This window comes from Haliaeetus albicilla, chromosome 23 (genome assembly GCF_947461875.1).
Source record: "Haliaeetus albicilla chromosome 23, bHalAlb1.1, whole genome shotgun sequence".
NCBI classification, from domain to species: domain Eukaryota; kingdom Metazoa; phylum Chordata; class Aves; order Accipitriformes; family Accipitridae; genus Haliaeetus; species Haliaeetus albicilla.
In genome coordinates this window covers 24,585,254-24,608,087 of record NC_091505.1, presented here as the reverse complement: position 1 = coordinate 24,608,087, position 22,834 = coordinate 24,585,254, and the positions used below count along the sequence as shown (strand labels likewise).

Sequence of the window (22,834 nt, the reverse complement as noted above, 5' to 3'; positions counted from 1 at the left end):
GAACGGAGGATGAATTCCAGACACTGACCTTAGACAACAAACAAAACCCACTTCTTTTCCCTTGTTTTAGGGAAGAGGGGGAGGGGAGCTCTTTCACCAAGGGCTGGATGCAGGCTGTGGATCAGGCTGAAACTTGGCATCAGCGGGCCATCTGCCATCACTGCCATTTATTCCCGATGCAGTAAAAAAAGAAAGATACTTTGTACTGCTGATGGGCTCTGGGTTTACCCCCAAGAGCAGCCAGAGACTGCCACCCCCTCCCATGATCTCCTGTCCGTGCCATGACCGCCTTCCCCACCAACCCTGCTGCACAGAGGTGACTTTCCAAGCTGAGCGGCACGACCAAGAGCTGCAGCAACTTGCAGCGTTTCTGCCTGGAAAACAGCGGCGAGGAGAAGACACGGAGAGCCAGTTTCCACAGGGGAGATATTTGTCCCCGAGGCCACAAATGCCTTCCGTGCGGACAGCTGAGCTGGAGCGGTTCAGCCTGCCTGGCTGTGAAAGCTTCCTCCCTCCTGCCAGTCCTCTGGGGCACGGCCGTGCTGTGAATGCCTGCGTTCAGCGGGCTGCGGACACCGTGCCTGGCCTGAATGAAAAAGCAGTCACCCTTCATCTCTGCTCACACACTGGGGTTTCTTTCAGCGTTGGAAAACAGGAAACTGGGTCACGGCGTGGCCAGGACGAGCGCTGACTCCTCCGTCTGTCACCGCTGAACCGGGGACGTTCGTCAAAGGCAACTGTCTCCCAGCTGGGAGGGATCTGCTCAAAGAAATAGGGCTGACAGCCGCACACGGTTCAGCCCAGGTGAGCATGCACCAGCTGGGGCTTAGCTCTGCTCAGAGTGCATCATTTAGATCATCAACACAGAGTTAAGCATTGGGAATTTCTTCTTAGATGGGTTTTGCTGCGGTGTTTAAGGCACAGCAAAGCAAAGCCCTGGCACACAGACTGCTTTTCTATTCCTGAGGTGTTCAGGTGCCTAAATCTCTTGGAAAAAAACCCCTAGGGCCAGCGCATCCACGTCTTGGAAACAGCAGCAGCAATCTCCCTAATGTTAGAACCAAGGCTCTGTCAACACAATGCAGTGTCTGTGTTCAGCACTGACCTTCCGAGCCCACGTCCCATACTATTTGGCTCTACAAAATGCTGGCCTTTGAATAGTCCTTCAGACAAGAAAAACTGCAAAGAGCAGAGCTCTGAGGAGAATGGACGAAGTTTAGTTTGTACAGGGTACCCCGATCACTTCTGACAGTGCCCCGCTTCCCAGGTTATGGAGGAATTTCCAAGGACTGTGGCTGGATGCATCCTGCTGTTGAGCTGAGCAGCGTACGCAGTCTCTCCAGTGCCAAGTGTCCCCGCTCTCTCCGGCTGCGTGCAGTTAACCTCCAGCTTCCCAGAGCCTTCCCTTGTGTTTTCCCTTCCACTGGCCCCTTTTCCCCTCGCCTCCCCCGCCCTGGCGCTTTCCAGCTCGTCATCTCTGATCTTTTCTGAAGTGGAAAGTAACTCAGGGCTAAGTGTAAGACTGTCTCATTTTGAAGACTGATGTTCAAATAAAGGCTTTCCCATCCTATCTTAATAATGTCATTAAAGCACTGTCAGTAGAAATTTCTTACTCGGCAGCATATGCTGGGGAGGAGCTCAAGTGGGAAAGGCCCTAAGTAAACACAGAACAATGGAAAATTATGTAACTGGCCCAAATGGGCTAATTAAATTTCCAGTATCAAAGAACTGTTTTACCCTACTTGGTAACTGCAGGCACTTTTTGCAGTGTAAGGAGAAAAGCAGAGTGGGAGCGCATATTTAGCGCAGCATCGTTAGCAGTGTGTAGGTGGAGGGAGGAAGATGGATGACCGCAGAACAGGCAGCACGGGAAACAGCCACAAAAAGTCAAGTGATGCCAGCTGATTTCCTCAGAAATTGTGCCACGTGCCAGGGGACTCCGGCACCCCGGGGACCTCCTGGCACACCAGTGTCATCACCACCGACGGCAGGAAAGCCATCCTGCAGGTGAAGCATCTTGTGTCTGCCAGGCACGGTGACCGCCTGCGAGCCTCCCTGTTCTTCGGCGGAGCCCGGAGGAGGCTTTTCTCAGCCTAAAGATTTCCACTCGTGGTGCTTGCAAACGCTGGAGGGAACTGGCAAACCCTGAGTGGGTCTGAGAGGCTGTTCCCATCCAGCTCCCGTCAGGGGGACTGCCTCCCCTTGCGGTTCCTCGGCGATCGATCCAGTGCCCCGCTGCCAGACCCAGCTCTACGCATGTAGTGGGATTCACAGGACTTGAAAGGAAATGCAAAAAATAGCCCTTTTCCAAACACCACGAAGCTAAGGGTAAATATCGGGATGGTAAATATGTTTTATAATGGTCAATATTGTTTTTGAAAGGTTGGGTCTGACAAATGCTGGATGTGTGAATCTAATGTTCTTTTACTTCTTGTAAAATGGACTAATCAGCATTTGGGTATTTATCTTCATCAGCTACACGGTTATGAGCATAATTTTGATTTTTTTTAACTGATCATGTAAGAGTCACTGCCTAGACGATCGGTGCTTGGACCCTCGCTTCAAAACATGCCTCTCTTCTACCGTGACTCAGATTTCTGTCGAAGGGGAAGACGAAGCCAGCCCAGACCTCAGCTTTGGAACCAGACATGGGCTCCATCTCAAATCACAGATATTTCAGAAATGACACAGACTCCTCTGAAGATCAGTCTTTTGCTTTGTTTGACATCCATGTTTTGATGCCCATGACTATAATTTCCATCATCCCGTTTTTCTTGGGAGTCTCTGGGAATTTGATAACGATAGCCATTTTCAGACACTCACAGGAGATGAGGACGATGGTGAACATGTACCTGTCCAGCATGGTGCTGTCGGACATGCTGATTTTCCTCAGCCTGCCTTTGGACCTCTACCGCCTTTGAAAGTACAAGCCCTACGTATTTGGGGATTTTCTCTGCAAGTTCTTCATTTACCTGAGCGAAACATACACATACTGCACCATCCTGCACATCACCATTGTGAGCGTGGAGAGGTACTTTGCCATATGCTTTCCCCTGAAAGCCAAAGTGACCATCACCAAGTGCTGGGTGAAACGGCTCATCCTGGTGCTGTGGGGCTGCTTCCTCCTGCCTGCCAGCCCCATCCTCTTCCTCTTTGGTGTGGAACACCTCAAAGGCAGCCTGTCCCAGAAGAGCCAGGAGTGCAGGTCCATTAAGCGCGTGGCCTGCATGGGGCTGCTCGAGATGATGACCTGGGTCTCCACCATTTATTTCTTCCTGCCAATGCTCTGCTTGGCTCTGCTGTATGGACTCATCGGCAGAAAGTGCTGGCGGAGCAGGCAGCGGCTGCTGGGCTGCAGGCGGGAAAAGGTCCCACTGTCAAAATGCTGGGTAAGAGTGGTTTAGAAACGCAGTCTGAAGAGCCGTCCTCTTTAATCACTCCCACGGGGTGTATAGCGATGCGGGGGGGATGATGGAGAGGAGATACAAAATACACAGGGTTCCACAGATTAAAAATCAAGGGATTTACACTTAATTTGTGTTCCTGGCTCTTTCTGGTAAGAAGGGGAGTCCCCAACAGCATGGTATTCAGGCTAGGGACATTACTGCATAGCAGGAAAGCGGATCAGCATAGCAGGGAATCAGATCAGCATGGCTTTTAGTTGTTTTGAGGTCACATTCCTAGTGTTCCCCCATCTCTGACCCTTAAATTTCCAATTTAAAGAAAATGTAAAATTCTGTGACTTAAAACCAGACCAGGCACTTCCCCTGCTGTGGCAAGGAAAGTTTTAAAGCAATTTCCCCTAAAAAAATTTCTCAACCTTAGTGACTATGGCTTTGTCCAGGACAGCAACAACCCACCTGTCTGGGCTTACTTGAACATGATCTTTATCCTGTGCCAGCTGGTACCTGTGCCTTGGTGCAGACACTGAAACCAGGAGGGTTTGGGTCCCCTCCCTTCCTCCCCACCCCTCCACCCGCTCCCTCCCAAGCCCCCCCACCAGAAATCCTTCTCAGCAGGGAAGCAGCAGCACCCACAACTGGAGATACCTTCAGTAAAACACATCGCAGCTACCCAGCGCCTGTTTCCTGCCAGTTTTTATTTGCTTACCGCATGCTCTGTTTTCCCATCCTCTTTCTCAGTGCCTCCTGGTCCAGCTGGCTCCCCTTTTCCTCCCCTCCGTGGGGGCCCCCCACCTCCCGTGTCCCTGGTCCTTCCCCTCCGATACCCACCACAGGTTGCCAATGGTGACTCAGATTTTCAGGCCAGGAGTGGGCAGTAGCCCTTAATTTAAGTACAGACTGCTTTGCCTCAGCCTGATTTGATTCCTTTATCTCCACTAGATAACATGGGTGTAGAGAGCCCTATTTTAATTGCAAACAATTAATTTTGTGTGCAACCTTAAGCCCTTGTTGCTTGAGATTACCAGTAACCACAGCGCAAAAGTAGCTGGGCAAGGCAGGAGGTCTTGTCCTTGCTGGGTTAAACTTCGCAAGCTCGTGTCTCGGTCCTTATACAGTTTAAACAGGCGGAATGAACTCTGCTCAAAATGACTGAAGCATGCTCTCTTCCTCTTTAGCTGTTGTAGTCTTGGCCTTTGTGCTGTGTTGGCTCCCGTTCCATGTTGGCCAAATCCTCTTCGCCCAGAGTGAAATCATCCTGTATGACCTCACGCAGTACTTCAACCTCATCGCCATGCTTCTCTTCTACCTTGGGACTTCTATAAACCCCATGATTTACAACATCATATTGCAAAAATACAGGAAAGCGATGAGCAAAATCCTGCACCACAAGCGAACTCGGCGCTGCAGGAGCCAGACCAGGAGTGAAAAGGTGTATTGGTTTTGTGTGGCAAGGTTTTGGTAGCGGGGGGGGTTACAGGGGTGGCTCCTATAAGAAGCTGCTGGAAGCTTCCCTTGTGTCTGACAGAGCCAATACCAGCCAGCTCTAAGACAGACCTGCCACCGGCCAAGGCCGAGCCCATCAGCAATAGTGGTAATGCCTCTGGGAGAACACTTTTTAGAAGGAAAAAAGTTGGGACGCGGAGAAAACAGCCACCGGAGAGAGGAGTGAGAACATGTAAGAGAAACAAGCCTGCGGACACCAAGGTCAGTGAAGAAGGAGGGGGAGGAGATGCTCCAGGCGCCGGAGCGGAGATTCCCCTGCAGCCCATGGTGAAGACCCTGGTGAGGCAGGCTGTCCCCCTGCAGTCCAGGGAGGTCCACGGTGGGGCAGATATCCACCTGCAGCCCGTGGAGGACCCCACGCCGGAGCAGGTGGGTTTCCCGAAGGAGGCTGTGACCCCGTGGGAACCCTGCGCTGGAGCAGGTTCCTGGCAGGACCTGCGGATCTGTGGAGAGAGGAGCCCACGGAGCAGGTTTTCTGGCAGGACTTGTGACCCCGTGGGGGACCCACGCTGGAGCAGTGTGCTCCTGAAGGACTGCACACCGTGGAAAGGACCCATGCTGGAGCAGTTCGTGAAGAACTGCAGCCCGTGGGAACGGCCCACGTTGGAGAAAGTTCGTGGAGGACTGTCTCCCGTGGGTGGGACCCCACGCTGGAGCAGGGGAAGAGTGTGATGAGCCCTCGCCCTGAGGAGGTGAAGCGGCAGAAAATAACATGTGATGACCGTAAACCCCATCCCTGTCCCCCTTGTGCCGCTGGGGGGGCTTGGTGGAGAAATCCGGGAGTGAAGTTGTGCCTGGGAAGAAGGGAGGGGTGGAGGGAAGGTGTTCTGAGATTTCGTTTTATTTCTCATTTACCTTACTCTGGCTGATTTGTAATAAAGTGAGCTAATTTTCCCTAAGCTGAGTCTGTTTCGCCCGTGATGGTAATTAGTGAATGATCTCTCCTGTCCTTATCTCGACCCGCAAGCTTTTTGTTATATTTTTCTCTCCCCTGTCCAGCTGAGGATGGGGGAGTGATAGAACGGCTTTGGTGGGCACCTGGCGTCCAGCCAGGGTCAACCCATCACAAAAGGTTTCTTTTGAAGGTACAGAACTTGGCTCTTTCACATCAACTGTTCAGCATTGACTTAATTCTCACAACCCAAGCATTTTGCCAGCTGTGTTGTGGGTTAAAACCTGGGTAGATGGTGCATGGAGACTGGAACAAATTTTAAGGCAGTCCTTTTGGCTTACCTCTCACTGTTTCCTGAGATAGGCTTGGAACATTTTGGGAAGGTTGGAGCCTATTCATGTTATTCCTGCGCATGGGGGCAGGCACAGGGGGGAGGCTGGGTTATTCTCTTTGGTGAACTTACCAGCCACAGTACCCAGCTTAACTATCCACAAAACTCCTGTGAAAGGATTTGTCCATTTCTGAGGACCAGATGTTTTGTTAAATCACAGATAATTCAAGTTACTTTCTTCCCACAGAAGCCAAGAGAGAGAGAGTGGAGGTTAAAGCCAGGCCAGTGGTTTGCTCTCAGCAAATAAGTGCAAGAAATACAATCTGTAAGGTACTTGAAAGCAACTGCATTGCCTTCTTCCTAAAGGCTGGATTTACTGCTCACCCCTCAGGCCTCTTGAGTTGCTTCCCTCATTTTCTTTTATCTTGTTCTTTATTCAAACTACACCCAGCTTTCTGCAAGGTTAGACCCCATCTCTAACCTCTGCAGGAAGAGTCCTTATCTTTAGAGCTCCTCTGAATGGACCAGGGACAAATTACGCATGTGGGGAGGGAAGCAAGAGCAGAAGCCATCTATCTGCCCGTCTCCCTCGTTTGTAAAACAGGCAAACACCAAGTCCCGATCACCAGTTCACAGGCTGTCCCAAGACCTCATGTAAAAGGGTTCAGGTCACACTGCTTGGTCCCCAGGCTGACACAGCTCTTGGAAAAGAGGAGGACAGTGCTGTGCTAAGGTTCCCGCAAGTAGCTGTTCTTCCAGAAAGATTTTTTTAAGTCAGCTCTTAATGACACTTAGTAACAACATTAAACATGTTTCTTCACCTTAAATTAAATGACACAAATGACTGCTCCTGACTCAGATTAAAATCCACAAAAAACACACAACAACCCTGTAGTCAAATTTGAATACATTTGTATTATTTATTGGCTGTATTAAATATATTATCTATTTGATAGTTACAATTTAGTAATACAATGCATGGCAGCTTTAACATAAGTTTGAGATACCTCAAAATTACAATACAAGAAAACTGAAGATACCTAACACATTAATGCCACTAGGGTATATCGTTCTGGAATGGATAACAGCTGATGTAAAATCCATACTGCAGTAGGCTTTCCCAGGTATTTCCTGGAAACATGAATATTTTGTGGCAATTACAAAAGAACTTTCACTTTTTAGGAGTCATGACTTGTTAGTATTTACTCGCAATCCTAATTTATCTTTTAAAATTATCAGAAATATTATTGCCAAATAAACCTCTACAAACTTCGTTCTAAGAGTTAAAGAAATAACCCTTTGGCAATAGAGATTTGCTGAAGGCAGTCTTATTTGCTAAAAGTAGACTATGAAGAGAAATAAAGACAGATTGTAAACTCTTCTGCAAACTAAAGACTAATATCTGTATAAAACTCTTTCCAGCACTGGAGGGAGAGATTTCTATGATATAATAAATGATTAACTTAAAGTTCTGCTACAAGTAGAACAATACATTCAAACATACATTTTCCAGGACTTTTAATCAAAATAAATAGAGTACAAAATGAAGAGTACATTTTGAAAAGATTAATTTCAGATTGCACCATAAATCTACTTTTAAGAGTATTAAGCGATACTATGTCATAATTTAGGTTTTCCACATCTGAAATACAACACAATGCCTCAAACTATAATGCAACATTATTCATCAACTGCCATAGGAGAAAGACCCTTAAAGTGATTAATTACTGGAAATACTTAGCCTGTAGCACTATCACATCCAACATTCCACGTACAAGTGCATTGCTCTGATGTATATAAAGTATAGCCATAGTCTTTTGCAAAGTACGCTAAATCTACCTTTCTATGGCATATTCCAAATGCTATTGGGAAGACCCATTCTGAAACACATTCGAGATTCAAGAGTTCCAGCTTTCAAAATACTCGATATAAAGAAGACAGCTGTCAGACTCATCTTTAGGTACTCGCAAGCAGATTTAACAAGAACAGTCATATGTAGTGCACAGTGTCCACAAAAAATACCCCCCAGACAAACAGGACAAGTTTCAGAAAAGTTCATAGCAGGCTGAACATTCCCATCTAGAAAACAATGGAATGTGAAGCTGCTACCGCTGGGATAGCAAGTCATTTAAAACATTGTATAAATGTTATCTAAAAAGAGTTCTTTCATGTACAATTTGATAATTCAGATTAAGTTAGAAGGGCATCCAAAAGCAGTTTGAACTTTTTATTTTTAGGTTAATAATAGTACAAAAACATTTGCTCAGTTTGAGCCAAATAGTGTAACATTTATCATAAATGCACTCTTTCTCCTTAAAGACAATACCTGTGCTTTTCTGAAAACGCTGCAAAGATTTGATCAGAAGCACAGGAAATTACTTTTCTCTCAGGCACTGAGAGTGAAATGTGGATTGGGCCAACAGCTGCTCGCCAACAGCAGAAAGCATTTCATTCAGAAATGTACAATACAAAAGGGGCCTTTCCTGCAATGTCACATACGAACGCCTTTGCTGTATGCACATTACGGCCTGCTAACGTTTTGTCTAGCATTTTGATTAAAATTCTAAAAATGCTGGCGCCCTCTACTTTAACACTTGAAATGATTATTACTGAATCCGAAACATTAATATAACTGTAAAGTAGTAATATCACTAAGTCAATATTCTGCTTTCCTTCTACAGTATATTAAATGTGGTATGCTCTAGTAATGTTCTGCAATACAGTACTGCTCTAAGCTTAAGCATTTGTGCTGCTGTATTTCATGTATACCAAACTACAACAATACCTGATTAAACATGGCGGATCGACTACCACTGCTCTAGTTGTACTTGAAAAGGACTTGTTCTATCAATGCCTGCTCTCTCTAACTGGCCAAAAGGGCCCCACTTTGAATTCGGAGAGAGGAAGAGTGTGCACACGCACCAGTGTACACAGTAAGGCAGTTTTTTGCTGTTTTATTAACAGCTAACCCTGATTACAGAGGACCCAGGATTACCCTTTCTACAAGAAATCTGTGTTCAGTATTTGGAAAGGATCTGCCAACCCAGCCTCACTGTTAGCCAGCAGCAAAAGTGGAAACGCATGTAACTATACATTTCCAGCTAGGATTTTAATTAGAACTAACCATAAATACCCGAAAGAGCTTCTGTACAAAAAGCTGAGTACTGAATAGGCTCTTGTCTACTTGATTACAAAGTACTGAATAACAACAGCAAATAAAATAGCAACCACTGCAAATCCGCAGAGAAGAACAATAGCAATGAAGCGCTCTTCACGCAATGTCTTCTTAGTCTCTGCCAACTCCGTTGTCAAATCAGCACACGGTGGAACCAGCTCTTGTTTCTGAGATGAGAACACTGTACTGGGACTGTAAGGTCCATACAGTTCTTGTGATCCAGAAGAGTCTTGGGACTGACGGCCAGCGCAGACTCTGATCCGATATTCACAGTTTGTCTGCAAGCTTGTGAGACGGAAGGAAGTCTCTGGTCCCTTGTATACCTAGTCGGAAGAAGAAGAGAGAACCACGTCACATGGGATTCAACTTACAAACAGTAGGCAATACTTCCCGTTCTGCTCTACGAGCACAGCCAGTGCTGGACACTGCCTGAAGTCGTTCTCTTCAAGCCAACTTAATAAAATCTCTGCTTTTATTTCTGAAGAATTTATGATTCATTTTCTTGTGAATAATCCAAAGCTTCCTGCTATGCCCCACACTGATAGACCTGGATTGTGAAGCTCAGAAAAAGAAGAAAAAAAAATCATTCTGTACAACTATTGTTTTGTATATATATGGATATATGTGTGTGTGTATATATACATATATATACTGCTTCCACCGCTAAATGCGAGGCAAGAGCTATTTATGTGCCACTAACACAAACAGCGATGCCACAGACCGTAAGATTTAAGAATTAAAAGAGCCAAGGGAAATGCTGGGAGAACAGGATAAAACAGTGTTAACCCACTTCTAGATAACCAACTCTCCCCATGACTCTCAAGCCTGCCTTCACAGCCATTTGCTTTTAGATTATCAGTAAAGGGGCAATAGGGAAACGAAATTTTATGATCTTTCATCTATGGCAACCGTCAATGCCGTGAAGAGGCAGGACCCTATACTGGAAGCTGTCCTCACCCATCACAAACTTAAAGTCTTACTGAGAGGAACTGACCAAGATGTAAAATGAAGCACCTGGGGAGTCAGGATTGTAAACCGAGTCCCTTGCCGAAATGGAAAGTATCCCTGCCACTAGCATCACCAAACAATTTCAACCCTCAAATACAGGCATCTTTTTTTTTGCAATAATTTTTCAACTTAAAAAAACCTGAAGTTCATTAAATTAAATAAAAGGTACCTGATCAAACTCTCTTCCAGCAGCAAGCTGAAGGATGTAAACAATGGAATCTCCTTTCATCGGCTGTAAAGGTTCCCATGTGATTTCATAAGTGTTTTCTTCCAGCTGATTTGCTTTGGGTGCTAGAAAAGAGTGATTTGTTGGTATTTAAAAAAAAAAAAAAAAGACAACAATGGTCTCTACAAATGTTCTTGTTTTTTCAATCAGAAGAGAAGGTCCAAAATCACCAGTTATTACAGTGACTCATTTTCACAGTTAATGTAGCAAATGGGCACTGGTTTCAGTGACAACAAGGAAGTTTTCTCAGTCTGGCTTAAAGTACACTTTGCTTTCGTACGTTCTCCATTTAAAATGTTTCAGTTCTAACGCAAGCAACTGGGCAGCGTAAACCTAAAAGCTTAAGGTTTTTCCAATATATTTGTTAACAACATGGGGGTACCTGTCATTCTTAGAGGTGACAGTCATTGAAATAATTTTAAGCCATTGAAGATCTGTTTCATTCCTTCTCTTTCTTTGCTGTATTTCATGACATAAGCTTAAAACATAATCATTGTAATATTTGTAGGTTACACTTGTCTTGCTTTTCAAGCTGACAAGATGAGCTTCTGACGTCTAATGCCTTTACAGATGAGCAAGTACTTTCAAATCACTAGAGAAAATAGCATTTATGTCCATGTATCTCCAGAGCTGAAATTCCATGTTATAAACATGGTTGAGTGAACTGATTTTCCTGCAGGTAATTAGCATTCTGATCTTCAGAATGACTTTCTCTAACGGCAATCTTTAATGTTTGTATTAGAAAATGAAGATCAGAAGAATTATTTGTGTTCTCATTTGTCTACATGCTGTTGTAGCTTCTATCAAACGATTGGTAACCCTGAAAAATGACTTTCCAGTTGAAAAAGGGTAGAAGAAATCCTTGTTTCTGTTCTCTGTTCCTCAAAGGCCCTGGAAAGACACTGGGCTGGGAAGAGAGTCAGGTTGTAGCATTCACTCTAGTCCGTAAACAGCTTGCAGAAGTTTCTAGTGAAGTGTAAGCTCACCTTTAAGAGATGCGGGTGGAGACTTAGTTGTAGTGAAAGCGTAAACTTCAGAAAATCCTCCCTCGCCAGCATCATTATATGCCTGGATTTTAAAATAGTACGTAGTGGATTCACTGAGTCGCTGTACCTTGTATGTATGACAAGGACCATTATAAACAGTAACAAACCTGGAAGAAGAACACAGAATACATACAAATTAGAATTATTCAGTAATCACAAATTTGTATGTCAATAGTGTTAAGTACAACATTTTCATATCTAACTTAAGTACAAAAAAGTGACAATGCATTCTGGGTGCCCTGGCTTTCCACTCTATGCAGGATGAATGTTAGGCAGTTTGAGCTCTGCTATTGTCATCAACAGTTCATGATGTGCATTAAATCAGCAACACACGCCATTCATACTGGTGCCAGTCTTAATTTACATTCACGAAGCATTCCTTCAACCTGTCTAGGCACTAAGCTACAGCCATACACAGGCTACCACTGAAACGACATGACCAAACTCTTGATTTGAATCAAGAGAATAACCCTTGTATATACTAGATAAGTTGTAATTTCAAGTTAATAGAAGAGCTGTCAACCCCATGTTTCTTATATGCAAACTGGACTTCATTTTAAAATTTCACCACCCCACCCCTGCCAAACCTGGCAACATAGGAAGATGGTAAGATATTACTATTTAAATAGGAAGTAGTATTTACTGTTTACAAGTAAATACTAGTGCAACAGCTATTAACACCATTTCTAGTTGAAAGATGGGATGCAAAAATGCAAACTAAGGGGCAAACTTTGGGATGTCCAAGTGACTTACTAGTGCAAACAAAGTGAGAATACTTAAAATATCTTAAAAACTTGATATGAAGTTGCAAAGCAACAATATCCTTAATGCTCTGATTATCTTACCTGCCAAACCTGTCCTCCATCTGCAAGTTGAATTGTGTAGGGTTGGTAATTAAAGCTCTGCTAGGACCTTCACCCCATTTAAGTTTAAGGCTCTGGTAGCTGAAGACCACACATTCAAGGTGAGGAGGGTCAGGAGGTAGTGGTTTCGTTTTGGCTTTAATGGAATGACTGAAAGGACCAACTCCGAAGCTGTTTATGGCCTGTATTCTAATTCTAGAAATGTGAGAAGAACAGCTAAATGGTTAATTTACCGAGGTCCTGAAAAAATGCTAGGTAATAAAGCAAGAGTTAAAATTTGTAAAGAATATAACTCCAAACAATAAAGCAATTAAAATGCAGTTAGAAATTAACTATAAAAATTATCTACTTCAAAACAAGTCAACATAATTACATTGTTTTCAACATAATGAAGCTTCAGTGTTTCTAAGTATTGTTCAGGTTTATTCTGTTCAGTGAACAAGCGTCCAGGTTCTCCACATTAACTTGATCACCCCATTATATGTATTGCTTCAGAATAAAAAATTCTAAACCGAAAAAATTTAGAATAAAGCCTTGGCTTTGAGACAGAATGTTAATCTTAACAGAGCAACCTTAACTCTTGCCACTAAAACATCATGGTTTGATTCTGGATATGACTGTTTCATTTTGGTTTTTCAGAGTTGCAGAGTGAATTGGGCAAATAGTCTGTAAGCCTAATGAAAAATTGCTCTAAAAATTTAAAACACTACCCTCAAACCTATTGATTGAAAATCCTACAAATGTGGTTTCAGAATAAATCTATTAATTATTACCTGTACAGAGTGTCAGGCAGCAGATTCTCAAGAACATGGCTTGTATGTCTTCCAACAGTTACAAGCTGCTTTTCCCCATATTCTATATTATATCCAGTGATCTCTGACCCATGACAACACGGTTCTTCCCATTGAATTGCAAGGCACGTTGATAAAGAAAGAGAAATTTCCATTTGATCTTCTTCAAGTAAATGCAGCACTGACACTGCTGCAGGTGCTGATGCAGGGGTTGTCACCACGCCAGTCTCGCCAAATAACCCAACTCCAGCAACATTCACAGCCTGAAAGAAAGACCACGTATTGTTTACCGAACCTATGTTTTACTAACCAGATAGTCACATCTGTCAAGCTTACTTCCGCATGTTAATAAAAGCAACTTGGAAGAGAATAGAAAATGTCCCCCATAAAAGGTAAATATGGCAAAATGTCTGGTTTAATGCAACACTAGATCTAAATCTCATTTCTAGAAACATGTAGTTAGGAGGGACTGGGGGAGAAGGGAAAGCATTTTTACCAGTTACCTTCTACATTGCATTAGTAGGTGACAGTACATAATTTGATTCATCTCTAGCTGAAGTTTTTCTTCAAACTGTATGTGCTCGTTCATTTGCTTAGTAACACATAACAAAAGGCTTTTCATACCTGGACTCTGCAATAATATGTGGTTGCAGGTGTGAGACCTCTTACTTCATAGCTCTGGCAAGGGCCAGTGTAAATGATATGCATTGATCCTTCCACCTGTCCCCAGTCCAGTCTGTATTCACTAATTTCTGCACCATTGCAGGCAGGACTCTGTGGGTTTAAGTGATAAATTTTCTTTCAGCTACTGCACATACACACATTCACCATACAAGCATGATCTCTCGTTACACTGAAGCGAAACATTGGAAGAGAAGCACTGGGGTTGAGACCTGAGGTCTTTTCCACCATAGCTAAGGGCATGACTTTAAGTTCAGCTTGTTAAAAGGCTTGCATCTAGACACGTGGCTATAATAACAACACAGTCCAGACCAGAATTTTGAATGACTCGCAATCTCTTACCACTTGGATGAACTCAATATACTATATATTAGTTACCATACCATGAGGAGGATTAAATGTCACCCAATTTATTTGGTTAAGATGGAAATTCACAGCTGACAATTTACAAAACCAATGTATACCTCTATAAAGAAATGGGCTTAAAATATTCCACCTCTGCATTTGTTACTTCTTTCGTTTCTGTGTACCATACATGTATCACTACAATTCTAAAAGCCAAATATTAATTTGTGTATTCCTGAAAATCATTAATACCTACCTCCCATGAAACTACAGCACAAGTTGCACTTTTACAAGCTATTAGGGGTTTGCAACATTGGTCAGGGGGTCCTGGAGCAGTAGAGATCTCTGCTTTGTCAGAGTGAGGGCCAAACTGCAAGAAAATACAATTGCATGAATACAGGAAAAACAGTAGAGCAAAAACTAATGTGCAAGTGTATGAGCTGAAGAAAACAAGTTATTTTTAACTTGACAGAGAAATAAATAGAAGAGTTCAGTGCTTAGTTTCACAGCACCATTTAAAATTCCTTTCAGGTAGTTTACTCTATGAACTGGCCCTGTGCCTACAGGATATCTGTAATCCTCCCACTGCTACGGTTTTGTAACTCCTCCTTCTCCTGTAGTCAGGATCTGGCTTCCAGAAACAGCTGGGTACTGTTTCAGAAAGACTTTTATGCAACCACCATTTATCCCAACTTTGTTCAAACCTGGCATTATTTGAACACACCCCTCTCTACACAATACCATTCCCACACCACCAATCTGCAGAGTCTACCCTAATTGTAAAACATAAGGCAATTTCTTAAGGCACAAACCTTAAGTGGTTATTCACAGCCAGAAATGTAGGGTTTACGCCGCAGTCAAAGAAATGAGTAAAAGTAGTAAGAAAACGTCTAGCACTAACTTTGGACTAGTCACCTTCGGTATTGACAGTAATCCAGTAAACAACAACAGAAATGCAACACAGAGAACATCCCCTTAGTCAGGGACATTCAGTCCTTCCTTCAACCCTAATTTGTTGAATCTTCTTTAAATCGTATTTTTTATACTGTAACAAATTTTGCTCCTTCAGCAGAACTACGACAGAACACAGAAGCTACAAAGTATCATCAGTCTTGTAAGACAATAGCATCATTACTATCTCTTGTGTAAAAAAAAAAAAAAAATTCATCTCATTAGCACAGTGGTTACCCCAACTTTATTTGCTGCTCGTATCCAGAAGCAATATGTTCTCCCTGGAAGCAGATTGTTTACTACACATTCAGACGCTGGACCCTGATAAACTTGTCTGCGTTCATCTTGTTCAGAGTTTGCCATCTCTATAATATATTCCGTAATGTCAGAACCTCCATCTACAGACGGTGGGCCTATGAAATAAAAAGAGATTTTTTTTTTTTTTCTATTAATTTCACAAAGCACTTTTAAATACTTTCTAGTCAGCCTTCTCAGGCTAAAAGTTGCGTCAGATGAATTCTAAAAGTTGGAGTGCAGGCTTTTATCCTATATCTGAGCAGAAACACTTTATGAAGCTTGCTTTTTTCCCCCCAGATACTGATAGATGAGTTTAAGATGGCCTTCATGAGGTTTTTTTCAGGTGTTTTCCATGTTTCCTTCAAAAAACAGCATATCTTCATTACTTTTTGGTTATCTCCTTTACTGAGATAAAAATAAGAAAAGGAGAGTTCATTTTTAAATTGCCAAACATGTGTCAGTAACGAGGCAGTCAGCAAGCCTTCTCACTGGAAGACATGTACGTCTGCTTAAGTCTCACTGTACCATTGCACATGTATGCATCATCAGATCAGAGGTGGTTAGCAAGTTTTGGCCTTCTTCAAAAAAACCCATAACTGAGGACATGGACTACATCTATTTCCCCTTCCCCACCCCCTGAAGAGTTCTACGGACTTTTCATTTGTGTTATGACATTTAAAATCAGAGAAGTATTTTGCTCAGAAACACTGGAGCTTACCCCACTGTAAAGTGATTTCCTTGGGCTTAGCTTTGCCTGCCAGGCATGGAGCATGACACGGTCCAGGAGGAACAGCTGATGTTGTAACAGTCATAACATCAGAAGCCTAGCAGTAACACACATCATTTTAGAGTGGAAACACAAAAAAACATTTCACTAGAACATGAATAGAAATGGTTTTCAGAAGCAAATATATTCTCATTTTTCTTACCTGGCTTTCACCACCTTTACTGACACAATAAACTCTCATTCTGTAGGTAGTGCCAGGCTTGAGATGATCACATACATGTTCTCTCTGGGAACCACTGTATATGGTGTCCCATTTACTTCCTAAGGAGAGAAAGAAAATACTTTACACTACAAAACTTTTGCAAAAATCAGCCTTGAAAATTCTCTCACACAATTATCAATTAGAGGAGGCAGTCAAGCCACAGAATCAAATCTGAATGATCAATTATGCAGAGAACATGTACAACAATATACACATGTGAAAACAGAACAGTAATTGCTAGAGGAAGGAGTAGTAAATCAGTACACTGAATTAGCACACAAGCTGAATTAGTACTTAAAGATGATTGCTTACCGACTGATGTTTCTGAGATTTCCAAGAAGTATTTAGAAATGTCTGATCCTCCATTATCTTTGGGTGGTTCTGAAAGAAATCAATATCTTAAAATAAATTATAGAAGATTTTTCAGAGAACATATTCATTCATTGTAGAATATATTCAAGTAGAAAACTCAATTCAAACAGAAACAGAAAACAGTGTACTTACATATTCACAATACATTTTTCAGAACAATGTTTTTTTTCTATTATTAATTGTGATTATGCCAGGAAGAAGAGTAACTAGGAAAATACTGCCAATTTCAGGTCTTATTTTTTTAAGAGCACATGAAAATTATTTAAGCATCACAGTAAATCTAGAGGCTATTACAACTGAGGCTATTACAACAGCATTGTCTGCTTCTCCAAAATGAATAAAGAAAAACATTACTTTTGTACTACAGCCCCAAAACAAACCAAGTTGCAATTTTTTGGTAATGCTAAGTATTTCTCCTGCAATAATGGTATCTGCAGAGACAAATAATTAGCCTGAGTTTGATTCTGTTTTTTAACCTGCATTACTGAGTGACTGTACATACATAAGCAGCACCCAAATACAGCGTTAACAAAATGTAACCTACCCCATGTAACTTTCACACTCTGTGAATGGATCTTGCCCTTTACAGTTGGTTTACTTGGTGGTCCAGGTTTGTCAGGATTGGTGCTGTGTTCTACCACCTCACTAGGGCTACTTTTTCCTTCACTGTTGTAGGCAAAGAGCTGTTTCAGGAATGAACGGGATATATAATAAATACTTTATTTAATGATAAGTAATATCCTGCTGATTTACAAAATTCTTCTATAAAAAAAAAAACCCAAAAGACAACAATTTAAAAGAAAACAAAACTAGCTAGTACAAAAAATCTGATTTGTATTATGATTCCGCCAAAACGTATTATAACAACAGGTACTGCAGGTAATTTTCTGCTGTCTCCATAGAAAGTGTCTTAGCTGTATGAAAATGTTAAAACTCCACAAAAGCATACAGTCATAATTAAATTAGAAACAAAACACAGTACAAACCCTAAACTTATAGGATGTACTCCTCCTAAGATTTCTTAAAGTGCATGACAGTTCATCTCCATTGTACTGTGGTTGGAAACCATAACCCTGTAAAGGAGGGAAAATAAAAACAATCATTAATTTCCCATGATAAAACAAAAACCAGATCAAGATCAATCACATTTTTTTTAAGCTTGAACTTCATCTTTGTTTCATGAATACACACAATACTTTCCAACTGTTGCAGTATTTTGCAGCATTTTATTTGAAAGTAAAATACAGAGTTAATTTTTTATTTAAGCACTACTTACTGCCTATCAGGCTTTTGCACATAAAACAAAACCCAGCACTTACAGAACCTTCTTCTTCCATGTCTAAACTGTAAGTGAGAGAATCATCTGAAGACACCCCGTTAGGTGGGCTCCACTTCACTGACAGCCAGCTCACTCCTGCTTCAACGAGCACCGGGGGCGATGGGGCTGGTGGGACAATTCCTGCTGTGTAGTATGTCACTGTCTCACTGAATCCACTAGAAAAATATTTTTTGAAAAATGTTAACAGCAGCAGACATAGTTGATGAGAAAATAAATTATATGATACATTGTGTTCATTACCTCATTCCAATATCATTTTTAGCAGCTAATCTGAGCGAGTATTTTGTAGAAGGAGAGAGTTTGGTAAGTTTATACTGCTTCAGATGCCCGTAGTAGCATTCTTTGAAGGGTCCGTTCTTCCCCTTTAAAAAAGTGAGAACAAGCTGAGTCACTTTTTGCATGGGGACTCTATACTCCCTGCTAAAGTCAACCTCTTCATTCTAAATTTTCCTAAATTTCATTTCACTAATTCAATAATAATTAAAAAAAAAAAAAAAAAAAAAAAAAAAAAAAAAGAGAGTAAGCCTAAAGAATGTAAAAAGCTAATTTCATCATGGTCATACTGAGTATGCCGATAGTAATCGTGAGCATTCTTGATAATGAAACCACATTTTGATTGAGGCATCTGTTTATTTTTTGGCACTGTAGATTTGACAAAATGGTAATAAATGACTTCAGTTGAAAACAAAACACATTTTTGAAGTTTTTTTATCACTTTGGAATACATTTCAGTAAGAAGTTCAAAAGCTGACTAATATTTATGTCAGCTACCGAATATACAAGACAAATGCTCATCCATTTAAACAGAGCACAGCAATTAGTGATGCTCTGAATGACAAGAGCCAAATGAGGGAGTTTTACACTGTCCTCTCAGAGGTTCTGAAAGGATTGTCTACTTGAATTGCTGCAATACTAGGCATTCGATTCAAGCTTTTTAATTGGCTTGTCTCTTTAAAACTGTCTGGACAGTTGCACTGAAAATAGCTGATGTACCTAAGCAAAAAGTATTTTTAAGTATAATTGGTCTACAGATGTCGTTATGATTTTTTTTTTTTTCCCCACTAGAAAAGGTCTTACCTCATCCCATTCTAAAAGAAAATTAGTTATTTTGGAACCATTGTCATTTGAGGACTGAAAATAAAGAAACAATGAAAAAAGTTAAAATCCAATGGTTGTACTTTTATAAATATTTTTGCACATTAAAAAAACATTTTAATAATTGAATATAATATACTCTAACTGCCTTTTAAAACAAAATATTTAGTGTAGAGCTGAAAGGAATCTGCAGTAGATGTACAGAACAGCCCTCTTCTTCCACAAACACACTTGTGATAATCTGAAACTCTACTGTGGGCACTGACACACATTCAGTAAAGTGAGTTTGAAAGGGTAAAAACTGGCAGGTGTTTTAACTAGTTTGATTCCTTCTTCCTGATGGCTCTCCAGGCTGCTATACTACTTTTATTAATTCCAATAGTTCAGAATATGAACTTATGAATAGTTTTATTTTATGAATAATGCAAATGATATTCTTATCGCTTTTTTCCTTGTGTCCTTGCACTGTGTGCTCACCAACTGTCTGAGCAACGTAGGTGTTCAGACAAGTGACATTTGGGCTTGTTACAACATATGAATTGGGAACTTTTCACTTTGTAAGTACAGATTATACAAATAATTTAACTAAAGTCATTTAGCAATAAACTGTTTTCCCAGGTGTAAGCACAGTCATATGAAAAACACAAAAAGACAAGAAAACACAGTTACCAACAAGTCTTTACAGATACTGTATACATTCAGAAGTCAGATTAAAAAACTTAAATCTACAAACTAGCCAAAGAAATTTACTTTAAATATGTCAGAATAACTACAAGAACTCTGAATTACAACATGAAGTCGTATCTATTTATCATCCAGGAACCCCAAGCAAAAATATAAATGCTCTATGCTTTCCTATGCTGCCAATTCAGAAGAGATCTTTCCTACTGGTTAGGTTCATACTCGGAGAGACCTGCTACCAACTCTATCACACTAAAGCTGTATGCAAGAAACTAAGTAAATGCTGAAAGAAAGAGGAAGAAACAATCATGACTTCAGTTATCAGTCTTAGCTGAGCAACTAAAAAGCCAACACCTAAAGTACACACTAAATTATTGACAAAGCTAATTTAAACATACCATACATGAATACATCAGACTGCTTACCTTCCACTGCAAACTTAGGCTGTTTTTGGTTCTGTAAATTAGCTTCGGTGCAGCTGGACAGTCTGGCTCACAACTTTCTGTAGTGAAACTCACCAATTCAGAAATGGACTCTTTTATGGAACTGCTGGTTGCTGAAACTCTGAACAAAGGACAATTAATTATGTTGCTATTGCATTACCACCTTAAAATTTAAGGAAAGAGTTGCCAGCTTTAGAAAAGCATTTAATCACAAGCAGTGGTTACAGCAACAAGACCAGCCTGCTCACGTTACAGGGAACAAGTGCCCAATCACTCTTCTTTCACATCATTGATTCTAAAAGACAACTTCATGCCTTTTCCTTCAGGAAGAAACAACAGAAAGTGAGTTTATGATGTTGCTCCAGGTTCTAGTAACCAATGCCCACATCATAAGAAACACTGCTATTCCTTTCTATGTTCAGGGAGACAGGGACATGCTGACAGAGTAGCGTGATGGAGATCACACAGGTACACTTACTGATCTTGAAGACTCCATCTGGCATCCTTCCTTTACTTTACAATTACTATCTAACACAGTGGAGATATTTAAATGATGAAATACAGGTGGGAGGCATGATGAAAACTATAGGAAGTGTTACCAAATCGTAACAGAATACAGGACTTGAAATGAACCTTTTGCTAAAAAGACCTTGAAATTCAAATACGGACAATACTTACTTGTGCAAGAGAACAGATACTAAAACAGGCTAAATCAGCTGTTTGGGCAATAAAGCCACGTTTATCAGTGTAATTGTTCAAATGGGACAGAATCTCTAGAACAGTCACGCTCATTTATGTCAGTTTCTGAAGAGCAATGACTTGACTAATTTTTCAGAAATACTGTCCGTCTTATCAAACGAATTGTAGGTGAAAGAAAGTTGGCCTCTATGGAAAGCAACACCACGAACCAAACACACACTATGCTATGCTGTGCAAGCAGAGCTGTGCTATTTAACACACTCAAAACTCTCTTGCAGTTTAAGAACAGGAGTTTGTTTCAGGAAGTCTTAAAAACTTGTGCCCTTCTGTGCCCAAGCACTGAGGTGCTCTCTTCTGCTACTGGATCAGTGTTCTCCTGGCTTGTTTAACCAGCTTGCCTTTCTCCTGACCAGTTAAACACCTTCTCCAGTAATGCTTATTTACTCTGCGTGGCAATTCTTTAACCTCACGTTTTGTTCCCCTGTAACACAGCATCTAACTTCTCCCTATTTCAAACAGTTTCCACTTCCCTCCTTGCACTGCTACAGAAGCTTGCAGTTTAGAGAAGCAACTTTACAAATCAAGCTGACCAGTCAGACTTGCAAATCCGTGTTCAAGGCTAAATTATTTTATTTACCACTGCCTTCAGCCCACAACAATCTCTTTCACTGAGTCCAATCTTGTTGTTCTAAAATAATACCAGAGGGTAACTTAAAGTTTGTATTTGAGAAACACAAAGAGACAGAGAAGACAGTAGGGAAGAAAATGAAGTGACATTTTAATGAGATGAGGAGGTAAGTGGAAATTTAGATAGCAACAGTAGTGTCCATGGGTATGATATTTTTGCAGAATATTCCTCAAGTTGTTTGTGATCACATATTTTTCATGGAGCCACAATAATTTTGTAATTAACATAACAACGAAAGTATTGAGTATTTCATTCCCAGCAACATACCTGGCATGATAATCAGTTGCTGGTCTGAGATCAGGAAGTGTAATTGTTAATTCTTCCCCACTGTGGGAAAAAAAAAAAAAAGTTACAGCTCATCCTTATACTTTAAAGGATAAAAGCTTATTGAAAAGCAAAACCATGTAGCGCACATTTAATTTTCACGTTTTCCATTGTCCATGTAACTTAGTGATATTACTTAAAATTTATTTCATGTGAAGTAGGTAGGTCTGCAAGTCAACAAACAGCTCCTGATAGAGAGATTGCTGATTGGTTAATGTTTTTAAACATCGGTATTGTGCTTAAATGAAGAAACTAAACTTACACATAGACAGATTTAAATTTTCCATTTTTACCACTGTTGGATATTGCTACTTCAAATGTAAATGCTGCTGGACTATGACTATGGCTCTCTCCATTCTGTGAACTAACTGGGAGATTCCAGGACAGAACGGCTGATCTTGCTTGTATATCAGAAACCTATTAAAAGCATAAATAATGCAAGTAAGTTTGCTTTCTGTAATAAAAGGTATATTAGTCAATAACATGGTGTCGCTAGTTTGCCTATGAAGTTCCTCACTGGAGGAATTCTTTACCTTTGTAGTGGAAATATCGAGTCATTATTTGAATTTAAATTATTTCCTCTTTTCATTTCTAAAATATCATATTAAAGGATTTCCCTTCAAACACTAAACGAACTTATAGACACAGTACATTGTCTGAGTGTACGAAGAGAAAATTTTTATTTCACCTG

General features: G+C 41.0%; 1 protein-coding gene and 1 pseudogene across 4 annotated transcripts in view; one reads left to right on the top strand and one right to left on the bottom strand.

The window, feature by feature from the left end:
* Window positions 1-790: 790 nt before the first annotated feature.
* LOC138690763 (growth hormone secretagogue receptor type 1-like) lies at window positions 791-3,920 on the top strand (annotated as a pseudogene).
* A 3,105-nt stretch (window positions 3,921-7,025) lies between these two features.
* The window catches only part of LOC104321143 (fibronectin type-III domain-containing protein 3a-like), a 50,072-nt gene continuing 34,263 nt past the window's right edge, over window positions 7,026-22,834 (bottom strand). For all 4 annotated transcript variants that reach the window (XM_069811587.1, XM_069811588.1, XM_069811590.1 and 1 more), the window contains 19 exons: window positions 22,406-22,560; window positions 22,087-22,146; window positions 20,415-20,553; window positions 19,291-19,344; window positions 18,454-18,575; window positions 18,194-18,368; window positions 17,861-17,947; window positions 17,419-17,557; window positions 16,815-16,883; window positions 16,443-16,561; window positions 16,232-16,337; window positions 15,454-15,629; window positions 14,522-14,635; window positions 13,864-14,013; window positions 13,222-13,502; window positions 12,431-12,643; window positions 11,526-11,692; window positions 10,483-10,604; window positions 7,026-9,628 (listed from right to left, as the gene is read on the bottom strand). In XM_069811587.1, coding sequence (XP_069667688.1) covers window positions 9,311-9,628; window positions 10,483-10,604; window positions 11,526-11,692; window positions 12,431-12,643; window positions 13,222-13,502; window positions 13,864-14,013; window positions 14,522-14,635; window positions 15,454-15,629; window positions 16,232-16,337; window positions 16,443-16,561; window positions 16,815-16,883; window positions 17,419-17,557; window positions 17,861-17,947; window positions 18,194-18,368; window positions 18,454-18,575; window positions 19,291-19,344; window positions 20,415-20,553; window positions 22,087-22,146; window positions 22,406-22,560 — 2,766 coding nt within the window. In that variant the 3' untranslated portion in view covers window positions 7,026-9,310. The remainder of the gene's footprint in view (window positions 9,629-10,482; window positions 10,605-11,525; window positions 11,693-12,430; window positions 12,644-13,221; window positions 13,503-13,863; window positions 14,014-14,521; window positions 14,636-15,453; window positions 15,630-16,231; window positions 16,338-16,442; window positions 16,562-16,814; window positions 16,884-17,418; window positions 17,558-17,860; window positions 17,948-18,193; window positions 18,369-18,453; window positions 18,576-19,290; window positions 19,345-20,414; window positions 20,554-22,086; window positions 22,147-22,405; window positions 22,561-22,834) is intronic.